The sequence below is a fragment of the Nicotiana attenuata genome, unplaced genomic scaffold, assembly GCF_001879085.1.
Source record: "Nicotiana attenuata strain UT unplaced genomic scaffold, NIATTr2, whole genome shotgun sequence".
Lineage (NCBI taxonomy): Eukaryota > Viridiplantae > Streptophyta > Magnoliopsida > Solanales > Solanaceae > Nicotiana > Nicotiana attenuata.
In genome coordinates this window covers 46,463-65,494 of record NW_017673598.1, presented here as the reverse complement: position 1 = coordinate 65,494, position 19,032 = coordinate 46,463, and the positions used below count along the sequence as shown (strand labels likewise).

The following is a 19,032-nucleotide window of genomic DNA, read 5'->3' as shown; positions in this document are numbered from 1 at the left end:
TGGGGGAAGACACATCCTCGCCAAGCCCCCGGCATGGACTCATCTTGCTGAAAGCACCGTCACCCTGTGAAAGCCCTTTTTGCTTATTATTATCGCTCCGTAGCCCAGAAGCTGGCGATCCTTCTCCCCCTCCAAGAGGGCACAGTCTCGCCCCGAAGGATTCCCCGATGCCTACGGTGATGGGGTTAGTATGCGTAAAAAGAAAGTGCCCTTAAAGGAGCAAATCACACAGCGCGTACCGTGGTGTTTGGCCTTCCATCTGCCCTTAGACAAAACTCGTCACTTACGCTCATTGTAAGTCGAGCGAGTTGCCAGCTTCCGAGCCCAGTCCGTCAGGTCGGGGACCTCGTACGGCGTCCATGAAATTGCTGCAGAAAGGGAAAGGAAGGCGCATTTACGGAACCTGTCTGTGCCACAAGCAAGACTATGAAGGCATAAGTATATCACTTACGTGTAAAATTCCACTCCTCAGGGAATGGCAGAAACTCCACGGGGATAATATCAACAGTCCGTACTCGGACAAATCGGCTCATCCACTCCCGATCTCCGTCTTCTTCATCATCGACAACGAAAGGTGCGGTGGATCGGCATCGTAAGGTTAGCAGACCTCGATGGTGAAAAGGCCGGTACATCCTGATAAGATGACTGAGCGTGAATTCAAGTCCTGCTCTCTCCGCAAAGAACCTCATCATCAATACTATCCGCCAAAATAACGGGTGAATCTGCACCAAGGTGACCCGGTATTTCCGACAGAAATCAAGCACAACCCTATCAGGGGGGCCTAACGTGAAGGGGTACGTGTATACGTTCAAAAACCCCTCAGCATGATCCATAATGCTCTCTCCCGGGGAAAGTACCCGCAGTACTACCTTTTCCCCCCATCCACAGTCTCTCCTCACTGACTCAAGGTGACCCTCTTCTACTAAGGAAATAAACTTCGAAACATAATCCCTATGACCCCAAGCATTTTGGTTCAGAAAGCCTTCAAGGGCGGAACTCCCCTCTCCTCGCCGAGCGGACCTTGGTGCGGCAGCCATAGGTGTGGTAAAACTAGAAAATCCGAGCAACGCCCTCAAAATTGAAATGGTGAAAGCCTTGAAACAGGAAAAGAAAGCTCTACAAAGGAGGATAACTACTCAGAATAGCAAAATCTTCAAAAGGGCGAAGGCAACCCTATATATGGAAAAAGCGGCGACTATCCGCCTGCCTCAAAGGCCGATTAAAAATACTGGCTAAGGCTTTTACCACTTTGGGAAGATGCGCCAGCGGGATCGCCACTGCCATTTCGTAACCACGTCATACACTTGATACCGCCATACGACGTTTTGGGGTCAGAGACTCCCGCATCAACCAAGTCTCGAGATGGTACCCGATCTCGAGGACCTCCACCAAGAAGAGGATATGCTCCAAGGAGCCATTGACATCATCCTAAGCCTCGAGATGGTACCCGATCTCGAGGACCTCTCTCAAAAGATGATAAGCTCTAAAAACCTACTCATATGGGCTTGGCCTCGAGGTACTATCTAAGCCCGGGTAGGCCCCCATCCGGGATCTATCTGCGACGCCTTAAGGCTATCTACATTGAGTTCAAAACAAGCTTCCAGGTAGCCCGAGCTTGAGCAAACCCCCGCTCGGGGGACTGCTCCCAAAAGCCTAAAGGCTATCTTTATTCTCAGAACTCCGAGCAAATCCCCCGTCGAGCACTATCGCGGGGTCAAAAGGTCTAAGTCTCGTATTGAAAGTTCGAAGCCCTACTCTCCTTCAACTCGAAGTCGGGGATCCCGACGACCCGAGTTTATTAATCCAATCCGTGCTCGGTCCAAGGAACGGGAAAGGGTTCTACGGGGAATTGTGTTAATCAATCAAAAGCCAGAAGAAACACTAACACCCGGGCTCGATATTCGCACCGATCGGTAGAATCATACATTCAGATTCTTCACAAATGCAGATAAAGGGAAATGAAGCATAAATCAGAAGTAAATCGAAGAAACACCTTTTTCATTAATAAACGACGATTACAAAGCCCATGAGGGGTCCTTACATGTGATTACAACAGCCCATAAGGGGTGCTTACACAGAACCAAAGAAGCAAAAAAGTATATACATAATAAAAGCCAAGAGTCTAATCTATTCTCGGGGGTGTATCCTCGGCGGTAGTATCTTCGAGCACCGTCTCCTCGGTGTCCTCGTCTCGATCTTCCAAAATGGCCTCTTCAAGGGAGAAGATGAAGAAGAGGAAAGTGATGCGGAAGAAGCAGAAAAAGATGAAGAAAAAGTCGTAGCCCGCCTAAGAGCAAAATCTTTTACCAGGCCAAGGAAATCACGGACCAGTAGAAGACTTGGCGAGCGCCGGCCTTACCTGCACAACTGCTTTGAGTCCACTTCTTGGGACATTGTGCCGTGAAAGTTAACGGCCGGTAGCGCCACTTCACCCCACGGAAAGCAAAAGGGTTGAAGTGCCACACCAGGCCGGAGTAGGGAGGTGAGCAGCGGTGTATAGTCCAAACACCCTCCTGAGCAACGGTGTAGAGTCCAAACATCTTCCTAAGTCGGAAGAAGTCGGCCCCCCTATCTCATCGCCTCGAGCCAACGACGACAGTAGTAATAACAACAACAACAACAACAATGACAAGTCAGTGCAATCTCGCTCGGTAAGGGAAAGCCCTGAAAAAAGGCCACGGCACGGCTGATGGGAACGCCTCCATGTAACCTTAAGGCCGCGGGTCTCCAACATGGGAGATAACATGGATGAGGATGAAGAGAAGAAAGGGGTGGAAGGATATTGGAAGACACTTGAATGAGGAAATGGTTCCAGGAGGCTTCCATTTATAGAGGGTGGCAGTGTAACCGGCGACCCCATCAATGTCTTTGAAAGACGTATCAGCAGGCGCAATCAATGCATTTTTTGGGAACTGAATCGACGGCGATATTATCGCTTTGGAGAATAAGAATCAGCAGTACATTGAATGACACTGAAAAGATGAACCGACGGGACGCCTCAATTATCACAAGGCTTGCGTCATAAGTATGACATCATCACAGAAAGTTCGAAGAGGTGGATATCAAAGTCGTTTCTTATCATTCCACTCTAAGAAATGCGGGGACTATCTGTATGCGGTAAAATCGGAGGGTTCAATTTTCGGCCATTACAATGCCTTGTAAGCAAGCTTTCCAAAGGCTCGAGACTATGGTCGAGATTTGTCGCGAGGGGCCATCGGTGTCCAACCTCGAGACAGTGCAAGTCGACGGTTATGGTAGAAAAGTGGGAAGTTCCCTAGGCGCACGACTAGAGCTGACAAAGTCTAGAGGGCTAGCTCTGACCCGTATCAGGGCATTAAGTGGTTGTACCTACCCCATATCTTTGTAATTAATGCATTTGTACTATGTTCCCCCTCATATATAAAGGGGAATCCTCGTCATTTTGTAGACATCTGTTGCTCAATACTAAATATACAAGAACATTCTCTCTGCTATCTAACATATTCTCTTGAGCTCATTACTTTTATTTATTGCTTACATTCATTGTGTTCTATTTATTGTTCTTCATTTATTGTTTGTTATTGGCCATCAAGAGCCATCATTGAATCTATCATAACTGTTAGTCCCTCCATCGACTGCCCACGGCAGAGTATAGGACTCGACCTCGAGGCCCCGAATAAGCAAGCTCGAGGCCCCGCTTACCAGCCTATTGGTTCGGTTATCACCTTTTTTCAAGCTCTTATCTCGTTTTCTAATCTCTTACTTAGCATCTATTGCCTAAACAACTAGCATAAAAATAGATCACGTATTTTTAGAACCACAAAATCAAATCTAATTGTAATTACCATTTTCAAGGTAAACACCAGGTAAACATGCCTTATGTTTCACAAATAATCTATCTTTAACATATCTTGAAGAGATCAGAACTACAGACTGCGGAGCGGATTATACAGACTGACATTCATCAAAAGTTACCAAATTCAAGATTTGAAACATTTTCCACATAGAAACCATACAAACAAAGTCATAACAAGTTACAGTAGCAGAGTAGCTCAAAAGAATCAACATGACCAGATTGCCAAAAAAAAAAAAAGCTGCCCCTAAGTTTCACCTCATTCTCCAAAACCTAAAACTTGAATGATGTACTACTATAATTTCCTGAATAAGGCAAACATTCAGAAGGGGAAGGCAATAAAGAAGATCTCTTCATCCAATGCACTCTAACAAGGTGCAGGTTCAGATTTTCTGATAATGAATTCGAAAATAACCCTTAGTTGTGTGCTTTGCAATCATAAGAAAACCAGACTTGGTACTAAATGCCCATGTAGATAGTATTTGAGCACAATTGAATCTATAAAAAGATTGAGATTGCATTCAGTAAACCTAGCTAAGGCCTTAGAAGAGAGAAAGAAGCCATTGAGATGGTAGCTAATAACTGAACTTTAATCAACATGTCGTCATCCTCTCAGTGAGGAGAAGACACCAAATCAAGCTAAACGAGCAATTGCTATCACAAAATCCGTAGAGTTACTAAAAATTCAACAGCAAAGTAGTTCCAAAACGACTCAGCAAGAGTTGATTTTTCAACATCTATATATGAAGGTACGCGAGTACTTTTAATTATCTCTATCTAACCAATGACATGATATTCATAAGCAGACTTACTTAACTTTTATCTCATAAGAGCCAGTCACCTCCTGAGAAATCTTGGACTTGGGTATTACCATCCTAAGAACACCATTCTTCATATCAGCTTCCATATACTGAGGCTGAAACGAATTCGAGCAGATCTCAATGTTGGCACTGTAATTTCTTCCACTATCCTCATGCTCAGACGCCTTCTTTCCATCACCTTTTATGCAGACATTCCCATATTCAACCCACACCTTCACATCTTCTTTATCTATACCCGGCATTTCCATCCTCACATACATTCCCTCATCCACATTCTTCGCCTCGTATGACCCTCGAGGTCCAGAAATTTGGAACGGGTTTTCCATGTACTGATCAGATGCACCTTCATAAAATTTATGAAAAAAATACCAAAATCATCACACCAATTTTAAAAATAAAATCAACTCTTTGAGACATATAAAGAATGGTGATACAAATATAAAATAAATAAATAGTTCTCATCATATAAGCTTTTAGCTAAACAAAACAACTATTATGTCTCAATCTCAAACAAGTTTGGGTCGACTATATCAATCCTCATTGACACGTTACTTTATTTAAACTCATCTCATGCCAATATTATGCTAATACAAATATAAATAATTTAAAATTGTCCGCTCTATAATAATTAACCTTTTATCAAAAAATTCACACAATTTAACATGAATCAGTACAGATTTGCATTACAATCACACCAGTACTTGTTAATTAAGAAAACTCACGTCGTAAAACATATTACAAATATAAAATAATTAACTAAAAAGTACTATCAGAGGATAATAAAATAAAACAAAAAGGATCAGAATTCTGCAAAATGAAATTGGATTAAACTAGAGAATTAAAGAAAAACGATATATACCGCGTTGAATAGGGAATTGATCAGAGCGGGGAAAGGAACCTCCAAGTGCATTGATAGTAAAGCTTTCTTCGTTATAGTCCACAACGGAAACATGACTACTCTTATAGCTCAGAAAACGATATTTTAACGGCGCAACAGAACCAGTAGGGCGGCCTGTATCGAGGAAGTTGGAGAGAAGGGTTGACGAACAGTTCAATCTCCGTAAAGCAGAGCGAAACGCCATTTTTGCAGCAAATCAAGTTTTCGCAGTTTTCTTCTCGCCCAAGCAGGTGAAAAAACAGGGGATTTTCTAGAGGGTTAATTATGGAAATAGATTTTCTTGACGTTCAAGCCAAATGTGACTTGAAGGGGTAAAATGGACTTGTTCCTTTCTTTTAAACCGTATCTATACTCTTGGTATGTAATTGGGATAATTACTTGGAACTTCATCAAATGTAAATAAAATAAGACCAACAACTGAAATAAATTGTGAAAAAGTTTCAGAATAAAAGTGAATGCATAGATTAATTTGTCGAAACGAAAATATAGCATAGACATTGAAAAGTAAAGAATATACCACCGAAATAGAGTCTAAAGGTATGATAAATACTCACCCACATAATGGGTGTTCATATAAAAGCAAGTCTAACTTATTAGGATTAAATTATTTTATGAAGTAAAAACTAACTCTCCGTTAAGTAATACTATAAGTGAATATGCAATTGCATGTCATGAACTTTGATGTCGTGCTATAATTCCATATATTTTGGTGTTATTTACCATATTTGCTTGTTGTTTGGATGCTAATTTGTGCGACAATTGGCACAACCATATAAATACCTCTTAAAGTTAGCTTTTGAAGGAAGAGACATTATTGGAGAGGTAAAAGGCTACAAAATACTCTATAGCGCAAGGCAATGAAAAGTCAGGGCCATAGACAGTGCAAGGCTTAGTCCAGGACACTGTCATTGGCACCTATGACAGTGTCTCGCGGGGAAATGTTGGCGCCTCTGACAATGCCTTACGGGGTAATGTTGGCTCCTCTGACAATGCCCCGCGCCGACGATGCTATCCGAACCACTTTTATTTCCTCACTATTTGGACATGTAGACTTTGACCCCAACCATATAAATACCTCTTAAAGTTAGCTTTTGAAGGAAGATACATTATTGGAGAGGCAAAAGGATACGGAATACTCTAGAGCGCGAATCACACGAGTTTTTCTCTCCGCGCTTCTTTAATCTATAGTTTAATGCTTTTGAAAATTACTATGATTGTTTATACAATTATGAGTAGCTAAACTCTCTAATCTAGGGTTTGATGGAACCTTTCGAGGATGAATTCTTGTTACGTTTCAATATAATTTTGTCTTTGAATATCCCTACTTGTTCAACTACGTGATTATTGTTGTTGATTGAATGACCATCAATTGACTGTGCCTATTTATTATTATTGCTTGAGGAAGAGATGTTTAGGTTGTTGTCGAACAACGTCACTCTCAAGGTATATGAGAGATCATACGGCGAGTTTAAAAGCGGGATTAGAGATAACGAAGCTTTAACGTGATCATAGTGAGCGGTGAAAAAGTGCGATCTAGCATAATTCGAGAGAATATGACTAGTAAATTATTGTAGTTGCTCGAGAGAGAATTACGATAAGCCGAGTGCTCATGATCAGTAGAAAATACTTAGGCGAAATTGTAGACGTAGCGGGATAGATTCCGGCAATTGGGGAAATCATAACTCTAGGCTTTTTCAATCTTGTCTCCAATCCTAAGTATCCCTATTTATTAATTCACTACTTTAATTTGTTAGTTACTTAGTTAGACATAAGAATCTTAATATTTATAACTTCGAAATTGTTCGAGCTTGTCTTCTAATATTGAACAGTTATAGTAAAACCTTAGTTCTCTGTGGAATTCGACTCCCGAATTTTAAATCGGATTATATTTGCAGCGGCCAGCTTATCTTTTTAGGACTAGAGTTGGGCATGATCACACTTATCAATGACTACCTCTTACGCAATATTGTATGGATTCAATTCTCATTATTTTCATCCCCTTATCCTCTTATCTTTTTATTTTTTCTCTATTCCTCTTTATGTGCCATTTCTTTAATTTTTTTCCAAAAAATATATTTTTTTTAAAAATAATTTAACTTTATATTTTTATTTAACTTTTAATGAGTTAAATCTATTGTCATAAAATTGTCATGACTTGTATAAGATCACTAATTCCAAAAAAGTTCAATTTCTTCTTAAACATAGTACATAATTAAACACTAATTTGGAATATGGAATCCTTCTATCAAGGTTTCCTCCTCAAAGTGGTCCCTCCTTGTAATACTCTATATATTAATAAGGGCATGTCGCACCCCCTTTTTTCCTCCTCGCGGAGAACGTCCGGGTTTCGACATTCTATGGGGGAGCTGACTCATTTTCTTTTGGGATTTGGGTATTTAAAGAGTCTCCACCTAACGGATTATGGTGCGTTAGGGCACCTAGAGCGATTAACTCTTAGACCAGTTTGCATTACCAGAGATTTAGGGTAAGGGCTCGAAATAACCTTGAAAGGAAGGTGTTAGGCACCCCTCTCGGTCCACAACGGTAGGTCCCGGCCGAACTTATACTTATGAATTAGTCCTTTTGACAAATAAGTAGTTGAAACACATGATTGCAAATAAAGCATGTTGGACATTGTATGACTCAAGTAATAAGACAAAGGCTTTGAGCAAGTTGTGTACATATAAAAAAAAGTAAAGCTTTAGACAAAGGGAATTTGGGAAGGAGGGGTCCTAGGTTGGTTAGCCTACATGATCACCCCACGCAATGCCCGGTAAACACTCCTCAATGAGGGGCTACACGTGACATTAACGCGTGGTCATCATATCCATATCTACCCATTTCCACCCCTTAGCGACTATTTAAGTGAGTGTTGTTTAGCAATCTCTATGCGTGCTGTTACCCGTCCCTTCTTATTGGTCCTGAAGGAAATTAGGACCTCTACCTATAGGCAGTTCTAGACAGACCCCTAAGGTTTAAAAGGAGAAAATACTAGGCGACAGGCAAGAACAAATAGGACTTCAACAAATAAAAGCAGGGAAGAAGTAATTAAAGGCTCAAGTTTACCTCCACAGATAATGCATGTAAACAACACGACTCAAACACAAACAAGGGCAGTATTATTAAACAGGATCCTAAGACATGATGTCTAGATGAGTATCAGAACACAAGAGGCATGCAGATTTATTTCATGAGCTCAGAAGCAGGGGCCCTAATCAGTTTGCCTACTGATTTTAAGCATGTTAACCATTAAGCAGAAAACACAAAGAACAGTTTTCAGTTTTATAGAGGTTGATTACCTAAGGTTTTCCTAGGCATAGGATAATGCACAACAGATTACCAGAATTATTAAAACAGTTTAGAAGTCATTTTACCTAAAGCATGTTGTTTTAGGTGTTGCAATGATATATAGGGATTTTGACCAGTTTTACTTAAATAGGATAGTTAGACGGGAGACCGTTTTATGTCCTTTTTCATGCATCAGTAGTTTAACTAGGTGTGACTGAGCGAGTGTGAGCGAGATCCTAAACATGGTATCTAATATGCACATATAAGGTTCAGAATGGTTTATATGCAGAATTCCTAAAGCAGGATTTCTAAATGCACAGCAGGTTACAACATGATTTTAAAATATGCATAAGTAACAGTTATTTTAATGTTGTCGTTTACCCTAGAAATAGGATTTCTAAGTGATAAATAAGGTCAAATGAGATGCTGAAGCAGTAAACCTAAAACATGATATCTAACGCATGACATGCTTTGAATGTGTTGGTCCTAGACATGGATTCTAATGTGCATATAGGAAATGTAAACTTAAGGCATGGTTTCTACCCATTGAAATGGATAACATATATAACTACCCTCCCCTTCTCACTAGCCAACCCCAATATCGTTTACAATAATTATTACAAACCAATATTGAAATGAATTACATAGATAAAGAAAAATAAGAAGTTACACTATAGGGAGCCTTTCTCATATCCAAGTGTGTCAGAGTTCCCGAAGGACCTCAAGGGATCCCGGGCAGTGCTCATACCCAAATTTCACAACCATAACCGAGTAAGTGCAGTATGGAAGAGCCAGCTCCAATGCATCAGAGTTCAGAGGGATCTCATAGGGATCCCTAAGCAGTCACACATTGGAGGGACAGAACTTAAGGACCTAAGAGTAAAGTGAGTGCTTGACATAGTTTTGAAATTTTTAAATTAGGAAAACAATTTGAAAAGAGACTTGAAAATAGTTTTTAAAACAACAGAGGAGTTATTCAATAAGACCGCTTTGAAAAGAGTAGGGCAATCAACAAACAATAACCAACCTCAAAACCAAAACAGATTAAGTATCCCACATAGAACAAAGAACTAAGACAGGCTTAGCACCACAAGCCTTCACACAGGGGTCAATGGGAATTGGGGACAGGTAAAGCACATAATGGTAGACACATAGCGGGCAGAAATCTTTGGAATTGGTACAAACATGCTCAAACACTATTAGACATAGTCACAGAATCAGCAATGCTTAAGAGGTTCAGTATAGGATCAACATAATTTAAAATCAATCCAAGAATCATACGAGTTTAGGAGTGCAGACTACTTTACAAGGAAATTCATACCAGAAACCAGATAGAGCAAGATCACATGGAGACAGACTACATAGAGGGGGATAACATATTCATATTGATCCTAAGGAAGGGGAGTACATAACATGCTAATAATGTAAATAGATCAACTACAGGTTTAACAACAAAATCATAAGTAAAAGCAGACTAGAAACAGGATGAATTGAAGTAAATAAAGGACCATATTGTTTTTGGAACTTGAATTGAAATCAGAACATACCAGTAAAGAAGGGAGTAAACACAAAGTGAGGAGCAAGAGAGTAGAGTAATCAGCCTTGGCTTGCAGGCGGCTGACTTAGAACAATAGCAAGTAACCAGAGAAAAGAGAGCAGAAGTGTTTTTTGTGTGAGAGAGAGTTTTTGAACCAATGTCTTCATGTGTTGTGTTAGTGAAAGAGCAGGGTATTTATAGTTTGAAAACAGGCAGAAAATAAGGCAAGAATTAAAGTTCAGCAATAATTATGGAACCATGTACTAATTAGAATCAAATCAATGCAAGTACTCCCTTAATTAATGTGTAATTAACCAACGGTAATGGGCAGAAAATGTTTAAGGAAAGAAATCAGGTAAGGCATTAGGTATAAGATAGACAATTAGGGGTAAATACACAAGGGTTTAATTAAGGAAACAGTTAGTGAAGAATCAGCAAATAACACGGTTAACCCAAATAAGGTAAGAAAACTAAATAATAATCGAGAATCGGCGTATAGCAAATCAGTGAATCAAGGACTCGAAATAATACTGAATTAAGGAGAATAACATAGGTTCCTATGAATAAACAAATAAGCCAAGTCTAAACAGGGAGAATCAAAGGTCTAAACGAAAGTTTTCAAATCAAGCCAAGAAACAGGGAACTCAGAATCAATCAAAGAGAGAGTCATGAGTCAATGTTTTAGCATATAAATAGAGTAAGACAAGAATAACCAGAGATCGACACAGAACTCTAGCAAACATGAAGGTTAAACAGCACTGATAGAAAGAGGCAAGTCTTGAACAGTCAAGATGAACACAAGCACATAGAGTTGATGTAAGTTAGGCTAAGAAACTCAGTGAAAACATATTCGAGGCAAGATAGTCACAGAAACTCAAACGAGAACCGGCCAGTCATGCTGATACACAAAACCAAACGAAGAAACCTAGAAAAGTTTGAGCTTTCAATATAGACGAGTTAAAGATGTAATAAACTCATAGAATCAGTTAAAATAATGCAAGAAATAGAAGTTTAAACACAAAGAATCAGTTAAACAAGGTTTTAAAAAGAAGTTTCGAAACCCTATTTTTAGAAGAAGGTTAAAAACACTTGAAATCAACGATTCTTGTAAAGAATCTCAAGGACAATGTAAAACATTAAAGAAACAAACTCAAATCGTCCTAAATCTGTACAGATCTAGGAGGTATAGAAAAGAAGTTAGGGTTTCGAGAGAAATCCACATAGAGATGAAGAAACCTGCTTAGAAACCCAAGGATCGTAGCAAATATAGCATGATTTTGCTTGAAATCACATTGGAGTAGCCAAGAACAGACAGGTGATGAACCTTAGATGCAAGTCGGCATGGCCCTGGGCCCTTGAAGACCTTAGAGAAGGCAGGCATGGCATGAGAGAGGCCATTGGAGGCTTAAGAGATGATGAGAGGTTACCGGAGATGGCCGGAGATGGGAGGTCGGTGGTCGAAGGGCTAGGGTTAGGTTGAGAGTGTATTGAGAGTAGAGAGGATTTTAGGGCGGCAGTGTGTAGAGAATGATTAGGGTTAGGGGTCTTTTAGGATTAAAAAAAGAAAGAACGAATGAGGGTCGTTGATCTTTTCGATCAATGGCCAGGATCTGATGGGGCCTTGGGTCGGGTAGGTGTAATTAGAGCCTGGGTCGGGTATTTAATATGAAATTGGGCTGGGTATTGGATTTAATTGAGGCTAAAATTGAAATGCAATTTGTCTAAGTTTTAAATACCCAATGAAATTAATTAAAATAATTTGTAAAATAGCTAATAATTATAAAAAATAAATTTCACGCACAAAAAATAATTAAAAATGATTATTTAATATTTTAAAATACCAATGATTAATTTCCGATCAAATAATAGTATAAAATTATATGCTTGGGCTATAATTGCAAGGTTATTGCAATTGTAGCCAAACGATGCCTTGGCTAATTATGAAATAATTTGGTTTAAATGGGATCATAAATAATAAATTAAATCAAGAAATGCTCTTGAAATCACTTGTGATGCAATTCTGTAACTATTTATTACAAATGAAATGCTGGGTAAATTAATAAAATATATGAAAATTATGGAAAAAATACCAATTGCTATTAATGCATGATTTTGAAGGTATATATGCAATTTTAAAAATATTTTGGGGAAAAATTGGGTATCAACAGCTGCCCCTCTTTACCCGGGAAGGATGAAAGAGTTTTCGGGTAAAGAAATGATGGCCAATTTTGATCGAGTGAAACGGTTTAAGAGATTAGGCCGCACCCTGGCTTTTGAGCTGCCTACATATCCCTGGTCTTACAGGAATCAGGCCATGTGTAGTTCTGGATTTATCTGCGGAATATGCCGTTGAAATTATTGCAAGAATGGACACGCGATGCGAAAGCGGCTATGGCGATCGCTTAAGTCTCGGGACAGTTGGAGGAACCAGAGCGAGATTGCTCCTGCTAGGATAGCGGTTTCTTACTGGTTACCTGCAGATAAAAGATGCTACAAACATGTACTTATGCGGAAATTTAAACATGATGCAAATTCCCTTTGGACCATGAAGGTTATTTTTGGACGGTTAAAGATGACGTCCTCAGACCATGACGTCCTGGGCCATAAATTGTTCAGTGAGGGATTCACGGGCCATGTAATGTTGTTCTCGGGCTATGAAGATGGTGCCTCCGAACCATGACGCCTTTGAATAATGATATGCAAATTTGAGAGATCCTCGGGCCATGGCATAGTGTCTTCCAGCTATGAGGATGATGCCTTTAGACTATGACGCCTTCGGATAGATTGGCGATATATCAGCCCATGATATGCAATAATATGATGTTGGCAAGACAAGGCTTAGTCTTGCGAAATGGAGGGCAGAGCTTAGCCCCACAGAAGAGCAAATAGATAGTGCTAGAAATAGAGAAAAATTTATGCGAAAAGGGACAATGCTTAGTCCTCATGCAAATAGGGAGGCGAGGATTAGCCTCATGCAAATATCGAGGCAGGGATTAGCCTCATGCAGGTATGGAGTCAAGGATTAGACTCATGCAAATAGGGAGGCAGGGATTAGCCTCATGCAAGTATGGATTCTAATGAGTCAAGGATTAGACTCATGCAAATATGGAGGCAGGGATTAGCCTTATGCAAGTATGGAGTTATGGATTAGACTCGTGCAAGTAGGGAGGCAGGGGTTAGCCTTATGGAGTCAAGGATTAGACTCATGCAAGTAGGGAGGCAAGGATTAGCCTCATGCAAGTATGGAGGCAGGGATTAGCCTTATGCAAGTATGGAGTCAAGGATTAGACTCATGCAAATATGGAGGCAGAGATTAGCCTTATGCAAGTATGGAGTCAAGGATTAGACTCATGCAAGTAGGGAGGCAGGGATTAGCCTCATGCAAGTATGGAGGCAAGGATTATCCTCATGCAAGTAGGGAGGCAAGGATTAGCCTCATGCAAGAAGCGAGTAGCATATGTCTTAGCTGGAGATATATTCAGTGTCGGATGGTCCGATTGATAGTGAGCTTGTTACGTGTATATTTCTGCGGATGTTACCGTTGCGTCTGATGTGCCTGCGCTCAAAGAAAAATTCTAAGTTTTGTGGGGGGAGGTTGGTTCGTGCTTCTATCCACTGGCCTTACTTTGCTCCGTTGTGGGGGCCTTTTGAGTTACCCGGGTAACCTGACCGTTACGGAAATAGAATTTTTGAAAGTATGCAATTATTGATGAAAAATAGAGTTATTTAGAAACATATTGAAATATCAAGTAATATAGATGAACTAGTGACTGTAACACATCTTAAAGGCATTGCAGCTCTCTTATATTGGAATTATTAGGGTCTCCCTCAAAATTCTGCCCCAGTTTGGTAGATGATCTTTTGACTGTTTGCAGATAATAGGCCTTGCTGAACCCTCTTCGGTCCTTCTCAAAATTCTGCCCCAGTTTCTTAACTGATTTCTGACCGTCTGACACATGTTGGCGTCGGCTGGACTTGCTCTGGAATTTTGAGGGTCCTCCTCAAAATTTTGCCCCAGTTTCTGATCTTGGGGTAAATGGAAATTTTATTATGATATGACCAAACCATAAGGCTGCCTACGTATCCCCTCTTAAACGGGAATCAAGCCAAGCATAGTTCAATTACATCAGATGAGGAAATGTAAATAGTCTAAGCATAGTATCTCTTGACTGCGTCTAAATTGATCGATTTTGGCCAGATTTCTCCATACATTTCTGCAAGTATATGTGCTCCTCCTGTCAGTACCCTGTGAACTATGTACGGGCCTTGCCAGTTGGGAGAGAATTTCCTTTTGGATTCATCTTTATGTGGGAAGATTTTCTTCAATACCAGCTGCCCTGGTGCGAACTGTCTTGGTTTGACCCTTTTGTTGAAAGCTCTAGACATTCTGTTTTGGTAAAGTTGGCCGTGACATACTGCGTTCATCCTCTTTCCATCGATAAGGGCCAATTATTCATAGCGACCCCTTATCCACTCTGCATTGCTAAGTTCAGCTTCCTATATGACTCTTAAAGAAGGAATCTCCACCTCGACTGGGATGACAGCCTCGGTACCATAAACCAGCATGTAGGGAGTTGCCCCAGTTGAAGTGCGAACTGTAGTGCAGTATCCCAATAAAGCGAAAGGTATCTTCTCGTGCCATTGTTTGTGGTTTCCTACCATCTTCCTTAGTATCTTCTTGATGTTTTTGTTGGTGGCTTCTACGGCTCCATTCATCTGAGGTCTGTAGGCTGTGGAATTTTTGTGCTTGATTTTGAAATTTTAACACATAGCTTTCATCATGTCACTGTTGAGGTTGGTGGCATCATCAGTAACAATAGAATCAGGAACTCCGAATCGGCAAATAATACGGTCTTTGACAAAGTCTGTGATGACTTTCTTGGTTACAACTTTGTAAGACGCAGCCTCTACCCATTTTGTAAAGTAATCAATGGCTACCAGAATAAACTTGTGTCCGTTTGAAGCAGTGGGCTCAACCGGACCAATAACATCCATTCCCCAAGCGGCGAACGACCACAGTGAGCTTGTTGATTTCGTGACATTTCTGATTGGCTGTCTTGTATTTCTAATAAGTTGTTTAATAGTTGGCATGCATTGAGCTTATTTGTCGGTACCTTTATCATATCGGCGTGCACTTGACATTGGTAGCATTTGCGGACATACTGGACACAATCGGTCTCCATGGGCATCCAAAAGTAACCGGCCCTGAGTATCTTCTTAGCCAAGATGAACCATTCATGTGCGGGCCACATGTCCCAGCATTTACCTCCTTGAGTAGCTTAGAAGCTTCTTTTGCATTGACATATCTTAGCAATCCTAAATCAGGTGTTCTCCTGTACAAATTTCCTCCGCTGTGGAAGAAGTGATCAGATAGTCTTCGAAGTGTGCGCTTCTGAGTGTGATTTGCATGCTCTGGATATTCTCCCTTTTGACAAATATTCCTTGATGTCATGGAACCAAGGCTTTCCATATGTTTCTTCTTCAACATGAGCGCAATATGTCGGTTGATTATGGATCCCTACAGGAATGGGATCAATATAATTCTTGTCTGGATGCTGTATCATAGATGACAAGGTGGCCAATGCGTCGGCAAACTCATTCTGAATTCTGGGTACATGCCAAAACTCTATCTTGGTGAACCTCTTTCTCAATTCCTGCACATGGTGCAGATATGGCAATATCTTGGAATTCTTGGTGGCCCACTCTCCTAGTACTTGGTGCACGAGCAAATCTGAATCTCCGATCACCAGCAGCTCCTGAATGTTCATGTCGAATGCCATGTTGAGTCCTAAGATGCAGGCCTCATACTCCGCCATGTTGTTAGTGCAGGGAAATCCGAGTTTAGCAGATACCGGATAATGTTGACCTATTTCTGATACCAAAACTGCTCCAATGCCTACTCCTTTAAAATTTACGGCTCCGTCAAAAAACATCCTCGAACCACCATATGCTTCAGTAATGTCTTCTCCTACGAATGATACCACTTTGTCAGGAAAATACGTTTTCAAGGGTTCGTATTCTCCTCCCAACGGATTCTCAGCAAGAAGATCTGCCAATGATTGTCCTTTGACCGCCTTTTGAGTTACGTAGACGATATCGAACTCACTCAACAGTATCTGCCATTTGGCAAATTTTCCTGTCGGCATGGGTTTCTGAAATATATATTTCGAAGGATCCATCTTGGATATGAGGTATGTGGTATAGGCACAATTGCCTTAACTTCTGGGCCGTCCAGGTCAAAGCACAGCAGGTGCGTTCTAGCAAAGAGTACCGTGCTTCGTAAGGTGTGAACTTCTTACTCAAGTAGTATATGGCTTGTTCCTTTCTCCCTGTCTCATCATGTTGTCCCAGAACACACCCGAAGGCTCCATCCAATACGGATAGATAGAGCAGCAAAGGTCATCCTGGCTCTGGCGGGACCAGGACCAGTGGTGTGGACAGGTATTCCTTGATTTTGTCAAAAGCTTTTTGACAATCCTCGGTCCAACTTGTTTCGGCATCTTTCCTCAGCATCTTGAAGATGGGTTCACATATGACTGTGGACTGTGCTATGAATCGACTGATATAGTTGAGACGTCCTAGGAAGCTCATCACGCCCTTTTTGCTCTTAGGTGGCGGTAACTTCTGAATAGCCTTGACTTTAGGTGGATCCAGCTCGATCCCTCGATGACTGACAATGAATCCCAGTAACTTTCCTGCGGGGACCCCGAATGCACACTTTGCGGGGTTCAGTTTCAAGTTTTACCTCCTTAACCTGTCAAAGAACTTCCTCAAGTCTGCTATGTGGTCTGTGGCCATCTTGGATTTGATAATGACATCGTCCACATACACTCTATTTCTTTGTGTATCATATCATGGAAGATGGTTGTCATGGATCTCATGTTAGTGGCCCCAGCATTCTTCAGACCGAATGGCATATCTTGTAACAGTATACACCCCACGGTGTGATGAAAGCTATCTTCTCCGCATCTTCTTCATCCATCCAGATCTGGTGATAACCCGCGAAGCAATCCACAAAGGATTGGAGTTCATGCTTGGCGCAGTTGTCGATCAAAACATGTATGTTTGGTAGTGGGAGTCGTCCTTGGGACTTGCTCTGTTCAAATCCCGGTAGTCAACACATACTCTAACCTTCCCATCCTTTTTCGGAACTGGCACAGTGTTATCTAACCAAGTTGGGTACTCAACCACCCTGAGAACTTTGGCTTTGATCTGCTTGGTAACCTCCTCCTTGATTTTCAAACTCATGTCTGGTTTGAACTTTCTGAGTTTCTGCTTGACTGGTTGACACATGGGATTAATAGGCAGCTTGTGAGACACTATGGACGTGCTCAAACCGGTCATGTCATCATATGACCATGCGAAAATGTCCCCATATTCTCTTAGGAACCGAATGTACTCTTCCTTTTCTGTCAGTGACAAGTAAATGCTGATGCGAGTCTCCTTGACGGTCTCGGCATCTCCCAAATTCACTGCTTCTGTTTCGTCCAGGTTGGACTTAGGCTTGTTATCAAAATTCTCAACTTCCCTGACAATTTCCTCGGGTATCTCATCCTCTTCATCTGAATCACTATTCTCATGTTGCGTTGCCTCGTTACATGTCACGGTCACTGGTTAATCAGGAAAAGTAATAAAAATTGTAGAAGGAAAAATATAGTAATGAATAATGATAAAGAACAAATGCATTTGATTAAAACTGAGAAAATCGTCCAGACAAAGCATGGCTTGAAAAATCGAGCATTTATTTTGAAACAAGTACATCTTAAAACAAAATTACTGGAAATCTTAAATGCCTAGAACGACTATAGAAGTAAAATCTTCCTAGCTACCCAGGGACTCGGCGAGCTCGGGATGGTGTGGCGATCCAGTTCTTGAGAATAACTCCCTTCTTCATGGTCTAAATAGTGAGGCCTTCTTCCTCCTCCTCCTCCTCAACTATTGCACTGCATTGTATCATTTATTCTGATTTTTCTTTTGCTTTTGAGATCACTTGGAAGAGGAGGATGTGGAGGACCTTTAGGTATGCCGATGATGCCAGGTATGTGCGAACCCACCTCAGGGGATGGGAATAATCAAAATAAAGGAAAAAACAAATGGTAAACAAGTCAGTAAGGTTTTTGAAATGTTTGCAGTATTTAAACACATATTGCGGTAATGTAAATTTGCGTCCTAATTTGGGAGCCTCGTTGTGCCCGAGGTAGGCCTAGCGACAAATAGATTTGGAGAACTTTAGATGCCAGTGAATGCCTCATTTCATGATATAAAATAGACGAATCCCAAAACGACACTGAAGATGATAGAAAAAGATAAGTCACTACTGGCACTTGGCCTTATTACATTTTAGGAAAGTAAATAAATCTAGCCTATTTGGTCCCAGAAGGACTTTCCTCAGGTTGAATGCTCTTGTCGATCGAATCCTCCAGTTCGCGTAGGTTCATCAGTAAGAATGCCTTTGCCAAATGTCCTCCTTCGTTTCCCTCAGCATTCTGGCAGTCGGTGACTCTTCCTCACTTTTCCTTCCAATTCCATCATATTGTATTCCAGATATTCTAGCTTTTCGCTAGTCTTGACAGCCCTCTCTTTCCATTCATTGATTTGGTCGCTCGATGGAAGATTTTTCCACCAGTCTAGCAAGAGTGAGGATATGCTAACCATA

At 40.9% G+C, this 19,032-nt stretch overlaps 1 protein-coding gene across 1 annotated transcript; it reads right to left on the bottom strand.

Moving 5' to 3' along the window:
• Positions 1 to 4,420: 4,420 nt before the first annotated feature.
• Positions 4,421 to 5,774, bottom strand: LOC109216814 (heat shock 22 kDa protein, mitochondrial-like). Its single transcript, XM_019381008.1, has 2 exons — positions 5,513 to 5,774; positions 4,421 to 4,996 (listed from the first exon to the last, which is right to left on the bottom strand). Exons 1-2 carry the CDS (start codon positions 5,733 to 5,735, stop codon positions 4,641 to 4,643), a joined length of 579 nt encoding a protein of 192 aa, XP_019236553.1. The 5' UTR covers positions 5,736 to 5,774; the 3' UTR covers positions 4,421 to 4,640.
• Between the last annotated feature and the right edge of the window lie 13,258 nt (positions 5,775 to 19,032).

Excerpts from the sequence above, each read along its gene's own strand:
- LOC109216814 (XM_019381008.1), bottom strand. The coding sequence starts at position 5,735 with ATGGCGTTTCGCTCTGCTTTACGGAGATTGAACTGTTCGTCAACCCTT. Across the intron at positions 4,997-5,512 it reads TCAATTCCCTATTCAACGCG|GTGCATCTGATCAGTACATG; the intron begins GTATATATCGTT and ends AATTTTATGAAG.